The sequence below is a fragment of the Salvelinus namaycush genome, chromosome 4 (genome assembly GCF_016432855.1).
Source record: "Salvelinus namaycush isolate Seneca chromosome 4, SaNama_1.0, whole genome shotgun sequence".
NCBI classification, from domain to species: domain Eukaryota; kingdom Metazoa; phylum Chordata; class Actinopteri; order Salmoniformes; family Salmonidae; genus Salvelinus; species Salvelinus namaycush.
The window spans coordinates 44,583,076-44,603,523 of NC_052310.1; the positions used below are offsets into that span (position 1 = coordinate 44,583,076).

The 20,448-nt window shown below is 42.6% G+C and overlaps 1 protein-coding gene across 1 annotated transcript in view; it reads left to right on the top strand.

Moving 5' to 3' along the window:
* LOC120045886 (protocadherin-15-like) overlaps positions 1-20,448 on the top strand; it is a 282,158-nt gene that overhangs the window by 111,583 nt on the left and 150,127 nt on the right. Inside the window, exon 17 of the mRNA XM_038990815.1 lies at positions 16,406-16,534. Within this exon, the coding sequence (XP_038846743.1) occupies positions 16,406-16,534 (129 nt within the window). The remainder of the gene's footprint in view (positions 1-16,405; positions 16,535-20,448) is intronic.

The following is a 20,448-nucleotide window of genomic DNA, read 5'->3' on the forward strand; positions in this document are numbered from 1 at the left end:
TATTACTCCCAACTGAACAGCAACGGCAGTGGTAACTCCTGGGTGCTGTTCTCTACTGTGAACAAGCTCTTCCAACCCGTGAACAATTCTGCTACCTCAGCCTCCCCAGAACGTTGCAATCAAAACCGTGCTTCTTCCAAAGCAAAATTGAAAACATCAACAACACTATCCTGTCCTCTCCAGCCTCAGTATTTGACCTACCCAGTCCTAAGCTCACTGAGTCAAGGTTTTCCACCTACATCACTGTCACTGCAGCTGATGAGGCCCACCACTTGCTCACTTGACCCTATCCCCACCTCCCTTGTCAAGACCTGCTTTCCTGCTCTGGAGCCTTTCTTCACAGAAATTCCCTCATCACTGGATATGCCCCACCAGTACTTAAAAAGCCTGGATCTGACCCTGACAACCTCCAGAACTACAGGCTTATTTTCAACATGCCCTGAGTAAGCTCGTCGAATGCACAGTTTCTAGCCAACTCCAAAACCATCTGACCACTCGCAACCTACTTGAGCCATCCAGTCGGATTTCAGAGCTAGACACAGCACAGAGACTACCCTGGTAAGGTCCACCAATTACCTCCTTATGAATGCTGACTCTGGGGCTGCCAGCATCCTCATACTTCTGGACCTCAGTGCAGCATTCAACAGGGTCAGCCACGCCATCCTACTGGACCACATGGAGAAGCACCTGGACTTGTCAGACACTGTCCTGGACTGGTTCAGGTCCTATCTCATTGATCGCTACCAGTTTGTAGCTATCGGCCCTAGTAGGTCAGACACAGTTGGCGGCCCGACGGGTGGAGGACGTCCGGGGGGGGATGGGTCCAGGTGAGGAGGAGGATTATTTAAAATACTGTTTGAAGTAGTAGGGTTCAGATGTTTTCGGAAGATGGGCAGGGACTCTGCTGTCCTAGCTTCAGGGGGAAGCTGGTTCCACCATTGGGGTGCCAGGACAGAGAAGAGCTTGGACTGGGCTGAGTGGGAGCTGCCCTCCCGTAGGGGTGGGAGGGCCAAGAGAACTGAGGAGGCAGAACGGAGTGCTCGGGTTGTGGTGAAGGATTTGAGCATAGCCTGAAGGTAGCGAGGGGCAGTTCCTCTTGCTGTTCCGTAGATAAGTACCATGTTCTTGTAGTGGATGCGAGCTTCGACTTGAAGCCAGTGGAATGTGCGGCGAAGCAGGTGACATGAGACAACTTGGGAAGGTTGAAAACCAGGCTGGCTTTAGCATTCTGGATAAATTGCAAGGGTTTGATGTAACAAGCGGGGAGCCAGCCAACAGCGAGTTGCAGTAATCCAGACTGGAGAGGAAAAGTGCCTGGATTAGGATCTGCGCCACTTCCTGTGTGAGGTAGGGTCATACTCTACGGATGTTGTAGAGCATAAATCTGCAGGAGCGGGTCACTGCTTTGATGTTTGCAGAGAACGACAGGGTGTTGTCCAGGTTCAGTTCTGTCTCGTTGAGTTTGAGGTGGTGGGCCGATGTCCAAGTCGAGATATCTATCATGCACTCAGAGATGCGTTTATGCCACCTGGGTGTCAGAAAGGGGGAAGGAGAAAGTCATTGAGTGTCATCCGCATAGACATGATAGGAGAGATCATGCGGGGATATGACGGAGCCGAGTGACTTAGTGTATAAAGAGAAGAAGAGAGGGCCTAGAACCGAGCCCTGGGGGACACCAGTAGTGAGAGTACGTGGTGCAGACACAGATCCTCTCCACGTCACCTGGTAGGAGCGGCCCGCCTGGTAGGATGCAATCCAAGAGTGTGCATAGCCTGAGACGCCCAACCCTGAGGGTGGAGAGGAGGATCTGATGGTTCAGGTTGTTGTCAAAGGCAGCAGATAGATCTAGGAGGAAGAGAACAGAGGATAGAGAGTCAGCTTTTGCAGTGTGGAGAGGCTCTGTGACACAGAGAATAGCAGTCTCGGTTGAGTGACCCTTTTGAAGCCTGACGTTTTTGTGAGAAGACTGATTTTCGGGATGTCTCATGGTCTGACAAACACCGCTCTAGCTCTACCACCTTTCACCGCAGATATATGTACAAAAGTGTGGGAACACGACTTCAAATTAGTAGATTTGGCTATTTCAGCTACACCGTTGCTGACGGGTGTATAAAATCGAGCATACAACCAGCCATGTAATCTCCATAGACATACATTGGCAGTATAATGGCCTTACTGAAGAGCTCAGTGACTTTCAATGTGGCAACGTCATAGGATGCCACCTTTCCAACAAACCAGTTCGTCAAATTTCTTCCCTGCTAGAGCTGCCCCGGTCAAATGTTGCTGCTTTTATTGTGAAGTAGAAACATCTAGGAGCAACAACGGCTTAGCTTTCGAAGTGGTTGGCCACACAAGCTCACAGAAGGGGACCTTCGAGTGTTGAAATACGTAGTGTGTAAAAATTGTCTGTTCTCGGTTGTAACACTCACGACCTAGGTCCAAACTGCTTCTGGAAGCAACGTGAGCACAAGAACTGTTCGTCAGGAGCTTAATGAAATGGGTTTCCATGGCCGAGCAGCCGCACACATACCTAAAATCTGGACTTTGGAGCAGTGGAAATGCGTTGTCTGGAGGGATGAATCACGCTTCACCATCTGGCAGTCCGACGGACAAATCTGCATTTGGCGGATGCCATGAGAACGCTACCTGATGCATAGTGGCAACTGTAAAGTTTGGTGGAGGAGGAATAATGGTCTGGGGCTGTTTTTCATGGTTTGGGCTTGGCCCCTTAGTTCCAGTAAAGGGACATCTTAACGCTACAGCATACAATTACATTCTAGATGATTCTGTGCTTCCAACTTTGTGGCAACAGTTTGGGGAAAGCCCTTTCCTGTTTCACGTGACAATGCCCCCGTACACAAAGCAAGATCCATACAGAAATGGTTTGTCAAGATTTTGGTGGAAGAACTTGACTGGCCTGACCTCAACCCCATCGAACACATTTGGGATGAATTGGAACGCCGACTGCGAGCCAGGCCTGATCGGCCAACATCAGTGACCGACCTCACTAATGCTCGTGGCTGAATGGAGGCAAGTCCCTGCAGCAATTTTCCAACGTCTAGTGGAAAACCTTTCCAGGAGAGTGGAGGCTGTTAGAGCAGCAAAGGTGGGACCAACTCCATATTAATGCCCATGATTTTGGAATGAGATGTTCGACGAGCAGGTGTCCATATAATTTTTGTCATGTAGTGTATGTAGGGGAATCACGAGGGGGGTCCAGCTCTCACCCTGTCAGGTTCCCATGGTTACACAAGTTCTGTTATAATTACAGAACCCTTTTGGCACCTCACATCACATCTCTCTCTCATTCTCTCTCTCTTTCCCTGTCATTCTTTCCTGATGCGCTCTCTTTGTCTACCCTCTCTCTATCTCACTTGTCAATCTCTCCCACTCTACATATCTAAACCCATCATCTCCGCCTCAACTATATATCACTATTAGACCTCTTCTTGTGTTTCTCTTGTGTAGTGTATGTAGGGGAATCACGAGGGGAGGGCCTGCTCTCTCCCTGTCAGGTTCCCATGGTTACACAAGTTCTGTTATAATTACAGAACCCTTGGGCACCTCAAGTCACATCTCTCTCTCTATCTATCTCTTTCTCTCTCTCTCGCTCTGTCATTCTTTCCTGATGCACCCTCTTTGTCTACCCTCTCACTAGTCAATTGCACACAATCTCTCCCACTCTATATATATCGAACACTATAATCTCCTCCTCAACTGTATTTCACTTTATTACACCTGATGGGTTGCAGGGGCAGCCAGTAATTGTCCTGCTCACATGGGGACTCCATCATAATAGACACACACAAGCTCACATGTTTGCAAGTCCACACCCGTACATGCACACCAGTGGTGGGAAAAGTACTAAATTGTCATGCTTGAGTAAAAGTAAAGATACCTTAATAGAAAATGACTTAAGTAAAAGTCACCCAGTAAAAAAATACTTGAGAAAAAGTCTAAAGTATTTGTTTTTAAGAAAACTTAAGTATCAAAAGTAAAAATCATTTCAAATTCCTTATATTAAGCAAACCAGGCGACACAATTTTGTTTTCTTTCTTTTTGACGGATAACCAGGGGCATACTCCAACACTCAGACATAATTTACAAATAAAGAATTTGTGTTTCGTGAGTCTGCCAGATCAGATGCAGTAGGGATGACCAGGGATGTTCTCTTGATTAGTTTGTGAATTGGATCATTTTCCTGTCAAAATGTAACGAGTACTTTTGGGTGTCAGGGAAAAAATATGTAGTGAAGTAAAAGTTGCCAAAAATATAAAGAGTAAAGTAAAGTACAGATACCCCCAAATAGTAGTACTTTAAAGTATTTTTATGTAAGTACTTTACACCACTGATACACGCACACCCACGGAGAGGGTGAGGATTGGAGTTCAGGGTTCCTTCAGGGTCCCTACAATCCTTCATTCAACATTAGGACACAGAGGGCCACCTTATTCTGAGAGGTCAGGGCATCCCTCTCTCTCTCTCTCTCTCTCTCTCTCTCTCTCTCTCTCTCTCTCTCTCTCTCTCTCTCTCTCTCTCTCTCTCTCTTTATTTGTCTGCCACTCCCACTTTGACCTTCTCTCTGTCCATTTTACAGCCTCACCTTCTCCCTCTGTATTCCTCTGCCTTCATACATCATAGAAAATGCACAAATGATGGCTTTTACATGCAACCACCATTTCTATACTAATGGCCTTTTCAATTGTCTACTACACACACACACATGCACGTTGCTAGACAGTCTCAAAACCGGGTTGCTCACAAACATGTTGTATCCTGCGTGTAATTGAATAATTTCAATAATCTTGCCACTAATTTGCCACATCTTGCCACTAATTTGCCACTATGCCAAATCCAGATTCGTCCGTCGGACTGCCAGGTGGTGAAGCATGATTCATCACTCCAGAGAACACATTTCCACTGCTCCAGATTACAATAATGGCAAGCTTTACACCACTCCAGCCGACGCTTGGCATTGCGCATAGTGATTTTAGGCTTGTGTGCCTAATCCACTCATTTGAAGGGGTGTCCACATACTTTTGTATATATAGTGTATCAAGCAGATGGTAGGAAAGTAATGGTAATTGTTCATAAATTGAAAAGGTCCCCTGTTAAAATAATGGTCAATGTCCAATTAATGAACAGCTTTTCATTCGTTTTCAGAAATCTAATGAACCTCAAATTAACCTCTAATTCCTCCCAAACCCGGATCCGGGAGCACCCCCATCAGTAAAAAAGCTGACTAGCATAGCCTAGCATAGCGTCACAAGTAAATACTAGCATCTAAATATCATTAAATCACAAGTCCAAGACACCAGATGAAAGATACACATCTTGTGAATCCAGCCATCATTTCTGATTTTTAAAACGTTTTACAGGGAAGACACAATATGTAAATCTATTAGCTAACCACGTTAGCAAAAGACACCACTTTTTTACTCCACCATTTTTTTACTCCATCAGTAGCTATCACAAATTCGACCAAATAAAGATATAAATAGCCACTAACCAAGAAACAACTTCATCAGATGACAGTCTGATAACATATTTATTGTATAGCATATGTTTTGTTAGAAAAATGTGCATATTTCAGGTATAAATCATAGTTTACCATTGCAGCCACCATCACAACTCTCACCAAAGCAACTAGAATAACTACAGAGACCATCGTGTATTACCTAATTACTCATCATAAAACATTTCTTAAAAATACACAGCGTACAGCAAATGAAAGACACAGATCTTGTGAATCCAGCCAATATTTCAGATTTTCTAAGTGTTTTACAGCGAAAACACAATATAGCATTATATTAGCTTACCACAATAGCCAGAAACACAACACCATTTACCAGCAGCAAAGGTTAGCGATCGTAACAAACAGGCAAAAGATATATAATTTTTGACTAACCTTGATATTCTTCATCAGATGACAGTCCTGTAACATCATATTACACAATGCATATTGGGTTTGTTCGAAAATGTGCATATTTAGCGGCACAAATCGTGGTTATACAATGTGATTAGTGGCCAAAACTTCAAGCAATCTGTCCGGCGCCATCTTGGAGAGGCACCTATTCTAATCGATAAGTAATCATAAACTTGACTAAAAAAATACAGATTGGACAGCAAATGAAAGATACATTAGTTCTTAATGCAACCGCTGTGTTAGATTTTTAAAATTAACGTTACTGCGCAATACAGCGTGCGCTAAATCGAGACCGCACCAAAATTCATGGCGGAATTATTATTTGACATTTGTCAACATAAATACGAATTAACAGCATAAAGACTGCTTACTATTTGCTGAGCTTCCATCAGAATCTTGGGCAAGGTGTCCTTTCTCCAGAACAATCGTCTTTTGGTTGAAAGATGTCCTCTTATCCTGTAGAAATAGCAGCTAACGCTAGCTATGTGCCGGAAAGGTGTCCAACTCCTGATAGCGCGTCACAAAGAAATCCAGGAAAATCGCAATAAACTGATATAAACTGCTATAAGTCGGTTTAAATTAACTACCTTATGATGTCTTTAACACCTATAACGAATAAAAACATGACCGGATATATCTAAAGGCCTATAACCTGAGCGTTCTAGAGCCACAGCCAGAGTTCCTTCCTGCGTCAGAGCGAAGTGAAAAATGGCCGGACACTTTGTTCCGAGGTGTTTTATAAGCTCTCAGTTCTGCCTAGCAACCCCATTTCAACTCTCACTATTCGCTGACACCCAGGGGAAGACGTATGCAGTGCATCTCAACCAATAGAAGACAGGCAAATTAATAAACTGACCTGGAAACAGCTTGCAGATTTCAGCATTCTCACATCCTCATAGGAAAAGTGCTCCAACTCCTGTTCTGTTTCACTCACAGATATAATTCAAACGGTTTTAGAAACTAGAGAGTGTTTTCTATCCAATAGTAATAATAATATGCATATTGTACGAGCAAGAATTGAGTACGAGGCAGTTTAATTTGGGAGAACGAAATTATTACAAAGTGCAAATAGCACCCCCTATTGAGAAGAAGTTTTAACACCCTGCACCCTTGGTAGATAACCCAAGTATAAGATACCGCTGACGGACATGGCAGCATCGTGACTAGCTCTTAGAAAATGTTGATTTCTTTAGTTTTTTTTATGTACTCTTTTTTACAATATTAGCTCAGGAAATGTTTTATGTCATTACATACAGCCGGGAAGAACTATTGGATATTAGAGCGGCGGTAACTCACCAGAACTACCAGCATTACGAACAGGAATACGACTTCCCTGGAGCGGATCCTTTGTTTTACTCTCCCCAGAGCAATTGAACTTATTCCAGAGGCTGACCCAAAAACATCGTCGGCGGAGGAGAGGCACTCGAGGCGGCCTGTTGGTTCGACTTATGAGGCGTGGACACCACCCACCGCTTCTAAGTATATTACTCGCTAATGTTCAGTCTTTGGATAATCTTTGGGATAGGCGTTCTGCTAGCGCTCCACTTCGACAACATCCGGTGAAATTGCGAGAAATTCAAAAAAATAATCAAAATACAAAATTTGTAATATTAAACATTCATGAAAATACAAGAGTCTTACATCGTTTAAAAGCTTAACTTCTTGTTAATCCAGCCGCTTTGTCAGATTTCAAAAAGGCTGTACAGCGAAAGCACACCATGCGATTATCTGAGGACAGCGCCCCTCATACAAAAGCATTACAAACATTTTCCATACAAGCAGAGGCGTCACGAAAGTCAGAAATAGAGATAAAATAAATCACTTACCTTTGAAGATCTTCATCTGTTTGCAATCACAAGGGTCCCAGCTACATAACAAATGGTCATTTTGTTCAATAAAGTCATTCTTTATATCCCAAAAAAGTCAGTTTAGTTGGTGCGCTTGACTCAGTAATCCACCGGTTTCCCTCATAATGCATACAAATGAATCCCAAAAGTTACCAATAAACTTCGTCCAAACAAGTCAAACAACGTTTCTAATCAATCATCAGTTACCCTAATATGTAAATAAACTATACAATTTAAGAAGGAGAATAGTATGTTCATTACCAGAGATAAATAACGAAGTGCGTGCTCTCACCGACTCGCGACACAATACTACAGCCAAAATGGGAGCCACCTAGAAAAATTTGAAATTGTAGCTCATTTTTCAAAAAACAAACCTGAAACTCTTTCTAAAGCCCTACTGCAATCTGGGAGGTATTCTATTGATATTCCCATAGACAGCCATTTGAATGAGTGGTGAGCTCAAAAAAATAAAAATCCGTAATGGATTCTCCTTGGGTTTTCTCCTGCCATATCAGTTATGTTATACTCACAGACATTATTTTAAAAGTTTTGGAAACTTTAGAGTGTTTTCCATCCAATTCTACCAAATATATGCATATCCTAGCTTCTGGGCCTGAGTAACAGGCAGTTTACTTTGGGCACCTCACTCATCCAAACTTCCAAATACTGCTCCCTATCCCAAAGAAGATAACAAAGTTTATAAGCTTAGAGCAAGGATTTCTTTCCAGAGAGAAATCGAGGCCTCAAACATACTTTGTTTCACGGAAACATGGCTCTCTCGGGATACTCTGTCGGAGTCAGTAAAGCCAGCAGAATTCTCAGTACATTGCACAGACAGGAATACATATCTCTCCAGCAAGTAGGTGTGGGGGGGGGGGGGGTCTTTCATGATTAACGACTAATGGTGTAATTCTAGGAACATACAGGAACTCAAGTACTTTTGTTTACCCGACCTAGAATACCTCACAAGTAAATGCCGACCAGATTGTCTCCCAAGAGAATTCTCCTCCGTCATCGCCAAGGCCGTTTACATCCCACCTCAAGCCGAAACCTCAACGGCCCTCAAAGAACTCCACTGGACTTTATGCAAACTGGAAACCACATATCCATTTATTGTAGCTGGGGATTTTAACAAAGTAAATCTGAGGACTAAATTATATCAACATGTTGACTGTCCTACTCGCGCTACTAAGACTCTCGACCATTACTATTCTAACTTCCGGGATGCTTACAAGGCCCTCCCCCTCCCTTCGTTTCAGCAAAACTGGCCACGAATCCATCTTGCTCCTCCCGTCCTATAGGCATAAACTCAAACAGGAAGTACCTGTGCTTCATACTATTCAACACTGGTCTGACCAATCGGAATCCACACTTCAGGATTGTTTTGATCACGTGGATTGGGATATGTTCCGGGTAGAATGCGAAAATAATCTAGACGCATACACGGATATGGCGACTGAGTTCATAAGGAAGTGTATAAGAGATGTAGTACCTACTGTGACTACTAAAACCTACCCGAACCAGAAACCGTGGATAGATGGTAGCATTCCCTTGAAACTGAAAGCGCAAACCACCGCATTGAACAATGGCAAGGTGACTAGTGATATGGCAGAATATAAACAGTGTAGTTCTTCACTCCGCAAGGCAATCAAACAATCTAAATGTCAGTATAGAGACAACGTGGAGTCGAAATTCAATGGCTTAGACACAAGATGTATGTGGCAGGGAATACAGATAATCACGGACTACAAAAGGAAAACTAGCCATGTCACCGAGACCGACGTCTTGCTTCTGCACAGGCTAAACACATTCTTTGCATGCTCTGAGGATACCACAGTGCCACCGAAGCTACCAAGGCCCGTGGGCTCTCCTTCTCCGTGGCCGATGTGAGTAAAACATTTAAACGTGTTAACCCTCGCAGGGTTGCCGGTCCAGATGGCATCCCTAGCCGTGTCCTCAGAGCATGCGCAGACCAGCTGGCTGGTGTGTTTACGGGCATATTCAATCTCTCCCTATCCCAGTATGCTGTCCCCACATGCTTCAAGAGGGCCACCATTGTTCTTGTACCCAAGAAGGCAAAGGTAACTGAACTTAATGACTATCGCCCCATAGTATTTACCTCTGTCATAATGAAGTGCTTTGAGAGACTAGTCAATATCACCTCTACCTTACCTGCCACCCTAGACCCACTTCAATTTGCTTACCGCCCCAATAGATCCACAGACGATCCAAACGCCATCACTCTGCACACTGCCCAATCCCATCTGGACACGAGAAATACCTATGTAAGAATGCTGATTATTGGCTATAGCTCAGCGTTCAACAACATAGTACCCTCCAAACTCATCATTAAGCTCGAGGCCCTGGGTCTGAACCCCACCCTGTACAACTGGGTCCTGGACTTCCTGACGGGCCGCCACCAGGTGGTGAAGGTAGGAAACATCACCTTCCCTCCGCTGATCCTCAACACTGGGGTCCCACAAGGGTGCGTGCTCAGCCCCCTCCTGTACTCCCTGTTCACTCATGACTAAGTGGCCAAGCACGCCTCCTACTCAATCATCAAATTTGCAGATGACACAACAGTAGTAGGCTTGATTACCAACGATGACGAGACAGCCTACAGGGAGGAGGTGAGGGCTCTGGGAGTGTGGTGGCTGGAAAACAACCTCTCTCTCAACGTTAACAAAACAAAGGAGATGATCGTGGACTTCAGGAAACAGCAGAAGGTGCACTCCCCTATCTACATCGACGGGACCTCAGTGGAGAAGGTGGAAAGCTTCAAGTTCCTTGGCATACACATCACTAACAAACTGAAATGGACCACCCACAAAGACAGTGCGGTGAAGAAGGGCGAAACAGAGCCTCTTCAACCTCAGGAGGCGAAAGAAATTTGGCTTGTCACCTAAAACCCTCACCATTTTTTACAGATACCCAATTGAAAGCATCCTGTCGGGCTGTATCCCTGCCTGGTACGGCAACTGCACCGCCCGCAACCACAAGGCTCTCCAGAGGGTGGTGCAATCTTCCTAACGCATTACCGGGGGCAAACTACCCACCCTCCAGGACACCTACAGTACCCAATGTCACAGGAAGGCCAAAAAGATCATCAAGGACATCAGCCACCCGAGCCATTTCCTGTTCACCCCACCATCATCCAGAAGGCGAGGTCAGTACAGGTGCATCAAAGCTGGGACCGAGAGATTGAAAAACAGCTTCTATCTCAAGGCCATTAGACTGTTAAACCGCCATCACTAGCACATTAGAGGCTGCTGTCTATAGGCATAGACTAGGAATCAATGCCACTTTAAGGAATGGAACACTAGTCAGTTTAATAATGTTTACATATCTGACATTAGTCATCTCATAAGTATATACTGTATTCTATACTATTCTATGGTATTTTAGTCACTTAATAATGCTTGCATATCTTGCATTACTCATCTCATATGTATATACTGTTTTTCTATACCATTCTACTGTATCTTAGTCCGTTCTGCTCTGACATTGCTCATCCATATGTATATAGTCTTAATTCATTCCTACTTAGATTTGTGTGTATTGGGTATATGTTGTGTAATTTGGTAGATATTACTTAACTGTCGGAGATAGAAGCACAAGCATTTTGCTACACCCGCAATAACATCTGCTAATCATGTGTATGTGACCAATACACTTTGATTTGATTTGTCCTTAACCCTCATATAAGGTGACTGTGCCAGCCTATGCAAATCATCAGACCTCACCACGGCCACAAATACTTGGGCTCCAACCGTGTTTTCACTTCAAAGGCTGTAGAGTTGGCACCCTGGCCATGTCTTAGGGACTTGGGTTACAGAAAGGGGAGATCACAGACAACTATTTCCTCTGATAAATAAATAATTGGAGCTCATTAATCAGCATCAAACTGATGGCCACATCCAGACATACGATGCTGTAGCAGGGAGATTATGGCCTTTAATAGCGCCCGCCCATGCAAGACCCACACCTCATTAGCCTTCAGGAGCTTGGGTATGTGAAGTCCATCATAGAAGGGTTAGTCTGCTCTGTCATGAAATGTGAAGGAAGAGAGGAGGCCTTACATTGGATGTAGATATTATTTTCTAATCTATTCTCTTTTTTTCTGAAAGCTCAAACTCTCAGAAAGAGAGATGATGTGATGAGGTTGTAAAGATTCGACCTCTCAGAAAGAGATGACGTGATATTGTACAGGGGGGTGCTGTAGCTGTATTAGATCATCTGAGGAAAGAGGTGATTATGGGTTTCAAAGGAAAAAAAAGAGAGAAAACAATGTGAAAGCTGTTCCCTGTAGACGACGGAGAGATGAAGGTGATATTATTCCCTCCTCTCCTCCACCTCTGAAATGCTTTATGAGGCGAGGATAACTTCATATGCCTACAGTGCCTTGCAAAAGTATTCATCCCCCTTGGCGTTTTTCCTATTTTGTTGCATTACAACCTGTAATTTAAATAGATTTTTATTTGGATTTCATGTAATGGACATACACAAAATAGTTCAAATTGGTAAAGTGAAATTAAATAAATAAAATTCAAAAAAATTTAAAACAGAAAAGTGGTGCGTGCATATGTATTCACCCCCTTTGCTATGGAGCCCCTGAATAAGATCTGGTGCAACCAATTACCTTCAAAAGTCACATAATTAGTTAAATTAAGTCCACCTGTGTGCAATCTAAGTGTCACATGATCTCAGTATATATACAGCTGTTCTGAAAGGCCCCAGAGTCTTCAACACCCCTAAACAAGGGGCACCACCAAGCAAGCGGCACCATGAAGACCAAACAGGTCAGGGACAAAGATGTGGAGAAGTACAGATCAGGGTTGGGTTACAAAAAAATATCCGAAACTTTGAACATCCCACGGAGCACCATGGAATCCATTATAAAGAAATGGAAAGAATATGGCACCACAACAAATCTGCCAAGGGACAAGGCAAGGAGGGCATTAAAAACTCACGGACAAGGCAAGGAGGGCATTAATCAGAGAGGCAACAAAGACAACCCTGAAGGAGCTGCAAAGCTCTACAGCGGAGATTGGAGTATCTGTCCATAGGACCACTAAGCCGTACACTCCACAGAGCTGGGTTTTACGGAAGAGTGTCCAGAAGAAAAGCCGTTGCTCAAAGAAAGAAATAAGCAAACACGTTTGGTGTTTCCATAAAGGCATGTGGGAGACTCCCCAAACATATGGAAGAAGGTACTCTGGTCAGATGAGACTAAAATTTAGCTTTTTGGCTATCAAGGAAAACACTACGTCTGGCGCAAACCCAACACCTCTCATCACCCTGAGAACCACATCCCCACAGTGAAGCATGGTGGTGGCAGCATCATGCTGTGGGGATGTTTTTCATCGACAGGGACTGGGAAACTGGTCAGAATTTAAGGAATGATGGATGGAGCTAAATATAGGGAAATTCTTGAGGCAAACCTGTTTCAGTCTTCCAGAGATTTGAGACTAGGACGGAGGTTCACCTTCCAGCAGTACAATGACCCTAAGCATACTGCTACAGCAACACACGAGTGGAGCTAAAATAGTTGTTCGTGGGGGGATAAAAACAGAACTGATTAATAAAAGCACAGGTAAAATCAAAGCTTTAATGATTAAAACCTTGCCCTCAAAAGTCAGCTGTCGAAGTCCCCAAAAACCCAGTCTCTGTCTTACTGTCCCCAGGATCCCACTCCAGATGCTGCACCCTCCTCTCTCCCGGTCAAACTTTACCCCCAGTACCCTTATGTCAGTCGTTTTAACTGTCAGCGGTAGTCTGGTCAAGTCTGGGTCTGCCCACGGTCCAAAAAAGTGGGCCTCTGTCTCATTTCTTTTCAGTCTCGCCCCAGAGGCTCGTCAGTACCAGTCAGTCATGTCCAGGATCCTGTTGACAGATAAAAGGTTAGGGCATTAAATGTTGACGTCATCCATGTAAAATACACACTTGGCGGTCATCCCCCCACTCCCCGGATACCCACTCCACTGATCCGTTGGTACCTTCGCAAGACCTGTGCCAGTGGTTCAATGTAGACCACAAACAGAAGAAGAGATAACAGGCACCCCTGACAGATGCCACAGTGTACTCCCACTGCTTTTGACAAATGCCCATTTACAAGGATTTTGCTGGTAATGCCATAATAATGCAATATTCACTTAGACATTCACTTGGTTAAGGTTACAGCAATGACAGCCATAAAATGCAACAATCATGTCTCTGTCATTAGCAAACACAGTCATGGCTGGTACCTCAAAAAATTTACTCGAAAGGCACCCTGGGAAATAAATATGCAAATAAGGCTGTACACCCTACTACAGTCTTAAAACAACACCCACAAATGAGTCATTGTAACACAACGGGTCTTAATTCCCTAACACTGAGAAAGTGTAATAGCATCAGCTCTAATTAAGAGTTAATTTAAAGGTCTAATGCAGACGTTTCTATCTCAATATCAAACAATATAAGTTGTAAGAACGTGTTAAAATTACAAACCCAAATTTGCTTTGTGTACTGTATATCCACAAAGATAATGAATAATAATTCATTTAATTTGTAAAGCGCTTTTCTCAAACCCAAGGCACGGAATCATTTTTTTAAATATATTTTTATAAAAATAATAAAAAACAGACCATTGTAATCAGACAACAATCAAAGCTATATATAGGTGTTGTCAGATCCGGTGGACAGGAGAACAGAATGAACATAGGTCCTTGAAAGCTTTTCTGAACAGCTCAGTCTTTAGCTGTGCCTCAAACGAGGCTAGAGACTCTGCAGCCCTGACAGTGACTGGAAGTGCATTCCACAGCCGAGGAGCCGCACAACTGAAAGCACTATCACCCATAGTTTTTAGTGTGCTGTGGGGCTGTTGAAGGGAGATGGACCTGGAGGAGCGAAGGGTGCATGTGGTAGGATGAAGTCAGACAGATACTTGGGTCCAGAGGTGTACTGTAGATGCACTTTAGATGTGCTAACAGCCTTAGTAGTTAGCGACCATATTGTATTCTCTGCATTCTCCGTGTAAATTAAGTCTGTTTGAATTAGCTTCAGTAACTGTTTGATTTAGTGTCTCTGTATTGACTTCATTACATAGTTTCTTCGGATAGCCTTATGTATTCATTAGTACAGTATATTTGTCTTTGCCTAGTCATCACAGATGCTGTTATATAAGTCTGCTTTGGAGATTGATTTCCAAAACTTTCTGAAAATATTTTAGATTCTTTGCAGCTTTGTTTTTGTTTGGCAAATTATCATTCAATTATTTACATTGTATCATCGTACAGAAGGTAAATTCATTTAGTTTTGATTTCCCTCATAGCTCTTCAAATACACACACTCATACAGTACAGTATGAGACCGACCGGCTCGATTCCGTCTTATATAGCAATGGTGTTTTTTACATTGGATTAAAGTAGAGACTCAGAGCTAGAAACTAGTATATCATACACTACAGTTGAGGAACAATGGGAAAGTAATTCTGCTTTGAAAGTTGATAAACTTGTAACCTCACTTTTGAGAAAATGGGCCTTCAATGTTTTGGTACCTAATGGAGAGCTCTTCTTTGTCTACACCCATTCAGCATCGTTCACACTCTCTTAAGCTTTAGCTCCACCCATCTCTTTAAGGATTCACATGTGAGGCTATGTACTAAATAACCACAGATTTCAAGACTAAATGTTGGTTTATACTACGGATGTGTTCGTAAATGTTATCTGCAGTGCCAGAGTGTCTGGGCATTCGTAAACTAAGAGCGTTGCCAGATTGTCCATTCGTAAATTCAGAGCGTTATACGCTCTCGGAGCATTCAGAGCGCACACTGGACGCTCTGGCCGAGTAGTAGGGTTGATCCGAGCGTTCTGACCCAACAACAGCAGTCAAGCACCCAAGCTAACTGGCTAACGTTGACTACCTTGCTAGATACTTCCAGACACAAATGAGAGAACAGCTCACTTTGACCATTATACTCACCCTAGCAGAGCTAGTTAGGCTGTTTTTATGTTATCCACAGTGTTGGTGACTGCAACTGTGCTGCTGGCAACAATTTCATTATGCTTTTTTGCCAACGTTTACTGACACCCGCCATATTCAACGGGTGTTGAGTGTTCGTAATTCCGTCTGCGCTCTGGCACACTCAGATGAGAATGCTCTGAAATCAAAGTAGATAACCAGAGCGAATTTATCAGCTATGTGATATCTTTCAAAAAAGCTGAGTTAGAAAGGATTACTTACACATACTGACCAGCTCATGTTATCGACAGAAGTCTGCTACTGTACATAGCAGACCAATCTGAACTCATCTCTCGGCATGTCCAGCCCACTCATTAGCTCAGACAATCATGGCTTGCGGGAATGTTTCTCGCTTTTTCCATGGATAAACCAACTTGGCTCTTAATTAACAATTTTATTAGTATTTACAGATGGCATACAAGTTTGCTATTAAGGCACATGAAAGTTAACGTTCCAGAAGACATTTCTGCCCAAAAACATATTATGATTTAAAAAAAGGTTTACATTCAATTGGAGCACCTGTGAAGAAGTGTCACGCGACCTATGTCTCATTTCCTGAAACGAGTCACGTATGTTTGTTTGCTTGTGCACACACACACAACTTATTTTTTCTCTCTGTTTTTGTTTCCAGACCTCCACCACCACAGTGAACATAGTGGTGACTGATGTCAACGATAACAACCCTAAGTTTGATTGGACCCTACCCAGAAACCTCACTGTCCAGGAGGAGGAGGCAAACATGTTTGTGGGTCAAGTCACGGTAAGCACAGCTGATGGGCTAAAGATGCACACAATATGGTAGTATGTTTTTTGAAATTCACCTGAATACCTTGAACGTGAATATGAAGAAAAACAACCTTACTTTCACCTGCCATTTCCTAGCATTTCCCTTCTTTCTACATTTCTACCTGGCACAGCTTTACTAAGCAGGCCTTCTTTACCCATTCTCTAACCCAGCTACTCCCAAAGTTCCACAGGTGTCCACAGCAACGCATGTGGCGATAACTCCAACAGGCTCTAATTGACTGGAATACAATTCTTTGCTGAGTTGGGATCAAAATTGTTACCTTTCCCTAGTGATATCATTACTTTGGTTTGGGCTGCACCCTGATAAATGAAGACACATGAAGTGTTAAAGGGCAATTCCACCACTTTTCAACCTCATTTGAATTATCTCCAGCACATCACCAGTGTCTACATACAGTTTGAGAAAACGGCGCATTTCTACGTTTCTGCTTTGTTTCACTGTTAACTTTGTTTGCAACATGGGGTAAGTGTATTTAAAAAAAAAACAGCAACAACAAATGCTGAGAAAGAAAAAACAAATATACAGTTTTCCTAGGCATGGCCATGTTGCATCAAGACCATGTTTAAAAAAGAAATACAAACTTTCATGATATTTGCATTAACCTGTTATGGCTGCAAGGGGCAGTATTGAGTAGCCTGATAAAATGTGTCCATTTCAAACGGCCTCGTACTCAATTCTTGCTCGTACAATATGCATATTATTATTACTATTGGATAGAAAACACTCTCTAGTTTCTAAAACCGTTTGAATTATTTCTCTGAGTGAAACAGAACTCATTCTGCAGCACTTTTCCTGACCCGGAAGTTCAAAGTCTGAAATCGATGCTCTCTTCCTCTTCCTGCCTATAAATGGGCACAAGAGCTATTAGTATACATGCACGTCATACACCTTCCTCTGGGTGTCAAGAAGGCTGTGAGAGAAGAAATGAGGTGATTATCTCGATCTGGGATGGAATAAATCCTCTTGGAATGACGTGTACCCCATTTCCGGTACTCTGAAGAACGCGATTTGGACAGTGGGGTTGCCTTTTGTTTTGCTGACGTTATAGGCGACTATTATTTCCGGCTTTGATTTTATTTGATACATGTCACCATATCATCGTAAAGTATGTTTTTTCAATATAGTTTCATCAGATTATTGAAATTTTTTCGGGAGTTTTGCCGTGTTCCGTTCTCTTCCGTTTGTTTACATGGAGAGATCCGTGCAACCCGGCTAGCGCGCTTGCTAAATGGAGAGAGAAAGTTGCCATTCTGAATCCAAACAACGACTCATCTGGACAAAGGACACCTTGTTCAACATTCTGATGAAAGATCAGCAAAAGTAAGACCCATTTTATGATGTTGTTTCATATATCTGTCGTAGTCGCCGGCGCCCAAGTGTTTCTGGCTATTGTGCTAGGCTAATATAACGCTACATTTTGTTTTCGCTGTAAAACACTTAATAAATCGGAAATATTGTCTGGCATCACAAGATGCCTGTCTTTCATTTGCTGTACACTATGTATTTTTCAGAAATGTTTTATGATGAGTAATTAGGTATTTGACGTTGGTGTCTGTAAATATTATGGCTGCTTTCGGTGCAATTTCTGAATGTAGCTGCAATGTAAACTATGATTTATACCTGAAATATGCACATTTTTCGAAAAAAAACATATGCTATACAATAAATATGTTATCAGACTGTCATCTGATGAGGTTGTTTCTTGGTTAGTGGCTATTTATATCTTTATTTGGCCGAATTTGTGATAGCTACTGATGGAGTCAAAAACTGATGGAGTAATAAAAGTGGAGTCTTTTGCTAACGTGGTTAGCTAATAGATTTACATATTTTGTCTTCCCTGTAAAACATTTTAAAAATCGGACATGTTGGCTGGATTCACAAGATGTGTACCTTTCATATGCTGTATTGGACTTGTTAATGTGTGAAAGTTAAATATTTAAAAAATATATATTTTGAATTTCGCGCCCTGCACTTTGAGCTGGCTGTTGTCATAAGTGTACCGACGTCGGGCTTGCACGTTAACAAAAGACTCCACTCTAATTTTGACAAAGTAATTTCATTTCAAGTTAGTGTGCTGTTAGCTACCTAGCTAACGTTAGCTGGCTGGCTCACTAACTAACGTTATGTCACTCACTAACTAACTTAGTTAGTTATAACTAACGTTATATGGGATTCATTGTTTACTTAGCTAGATATCTAGCTCCATTTCTTAACAAAAGACTCTCATATCTAGTGTGCCAGAGCGCAGAATAACTGATTAATTTTTGAACGCTCAACACCCATTGAATATGTCCGTGCCAGTAAACGTTGGCAACAAAGCGTAATTCAATTGTTGCCAGCAGCACTGTTACAGTCACCAAGGCTCTGGATAACATGAAAACTTCCTAACCAGCTCTGTTAGGGGGAGTAAAACGGTCAGAGTGGGGTGTTCTCTCATTATGTGTCTGGAAGTAGCTAACCAGTTAGCTTGGGTGTTTGACTGTCGTTGTGAGGTCAGAGCTTTCGGAACAACCCTACTTATTGGCCAGAGCGTCCAGTGTACGCTCTGAACGCGAAACGTTCTGAATTTATGATCGGACAATCTGACAGCACAGTTGCAATCACCAAAACTCTGGATAACATACTGTAACAGCCTAATTGCTTTAAATAGAGCCTAGGCTATTTTCCAATCATCCTGACTCCTTAAAGTAATGATGGACTGTCGTTGCTCTTTGCTTATTTGATCTGTTCTTTCCATAATATGGACTTGGTCTTTTACCAAATAGGGTGGCTATCTTCTGTATACCACCCCTACCTTGTCACAACACAACTGATTGGCTCAAACGCATTAAGGAGGAAATAAATTCCACAAATTACGTTAATTGAAATGTATTCCAGGTGACTACCTCATGAAGCTGCTTGTGAGAATGCCGAGTGTGCAAAGCTGTTATCAAGGCAAAGGGTGGCTACTTTGAAGAATCTGAAATATAAAACATATTTTGATCTGTTTAACACTTTTTGGGTTACTACATGATTCCATATCTGTTATGGAATCATGTAGTAGGTTAACTGCCTTGTTCAGGAGTAGAACAACATATTTGTACCTTGTTAGCTCGGGATTCGATCTAGCAACGGTTACTGGCACAACGCTCTAACCATTGGGCTACCTGCCACCCTGCCGTTATGATGCTGGGTGTCAAGTAAAGTTGGTGTCTCAGGTCTGAGTCAGTCCCTGATTACAGCAGAAGGACAACAACCAGCAGAACTGTGGAACTCAAGGGTCAGACTTAAATAGCCCATGGAGAAGAAACAGCTTTATTTTTTTTGTTTAAAATTCACAAATGCATTTGTTTTGTATGCTATTGATACATGTATTACTTCCCCTATTAATTTCTGTGTCATATGTAGTCTATGTTAGTAATTTAGGAAAATAAATAATAGAGATGTGGGAACTTTAAAGTCAGAGATCAGTCTTGGTGTTCCAGGGTTGGTGGATGTGAAGACAGATTAGAATTGTGTTGCATCATGCTGACACACAAAGTAACTCTCACCTTGAGGAGCTCCCGTTCCCATAGAAATTACCCTCATCTCCCTTCTAGCACTTTGAAAAGGAATCATTATTTTCTGTAAATTGTCATTCACTGATCTGCTCTGGCACAGTGTGGGTGAACATACAATTTAGTGGGAGTTTGACCTACCTATCATATCCCTCTGCAGAACTGTAATCATTCCACATATTTAATTAATTAAGACATGTAGCTAGCTAGCTAAACAATGGACCATAATCACAACTCATGACGTTAATACCCTGCATTGATTTACAGGTAGCTAACCAACCAGGTTCTATGACTATAACTAGTCAAACAAATGTGTCTGAGATATGAAGA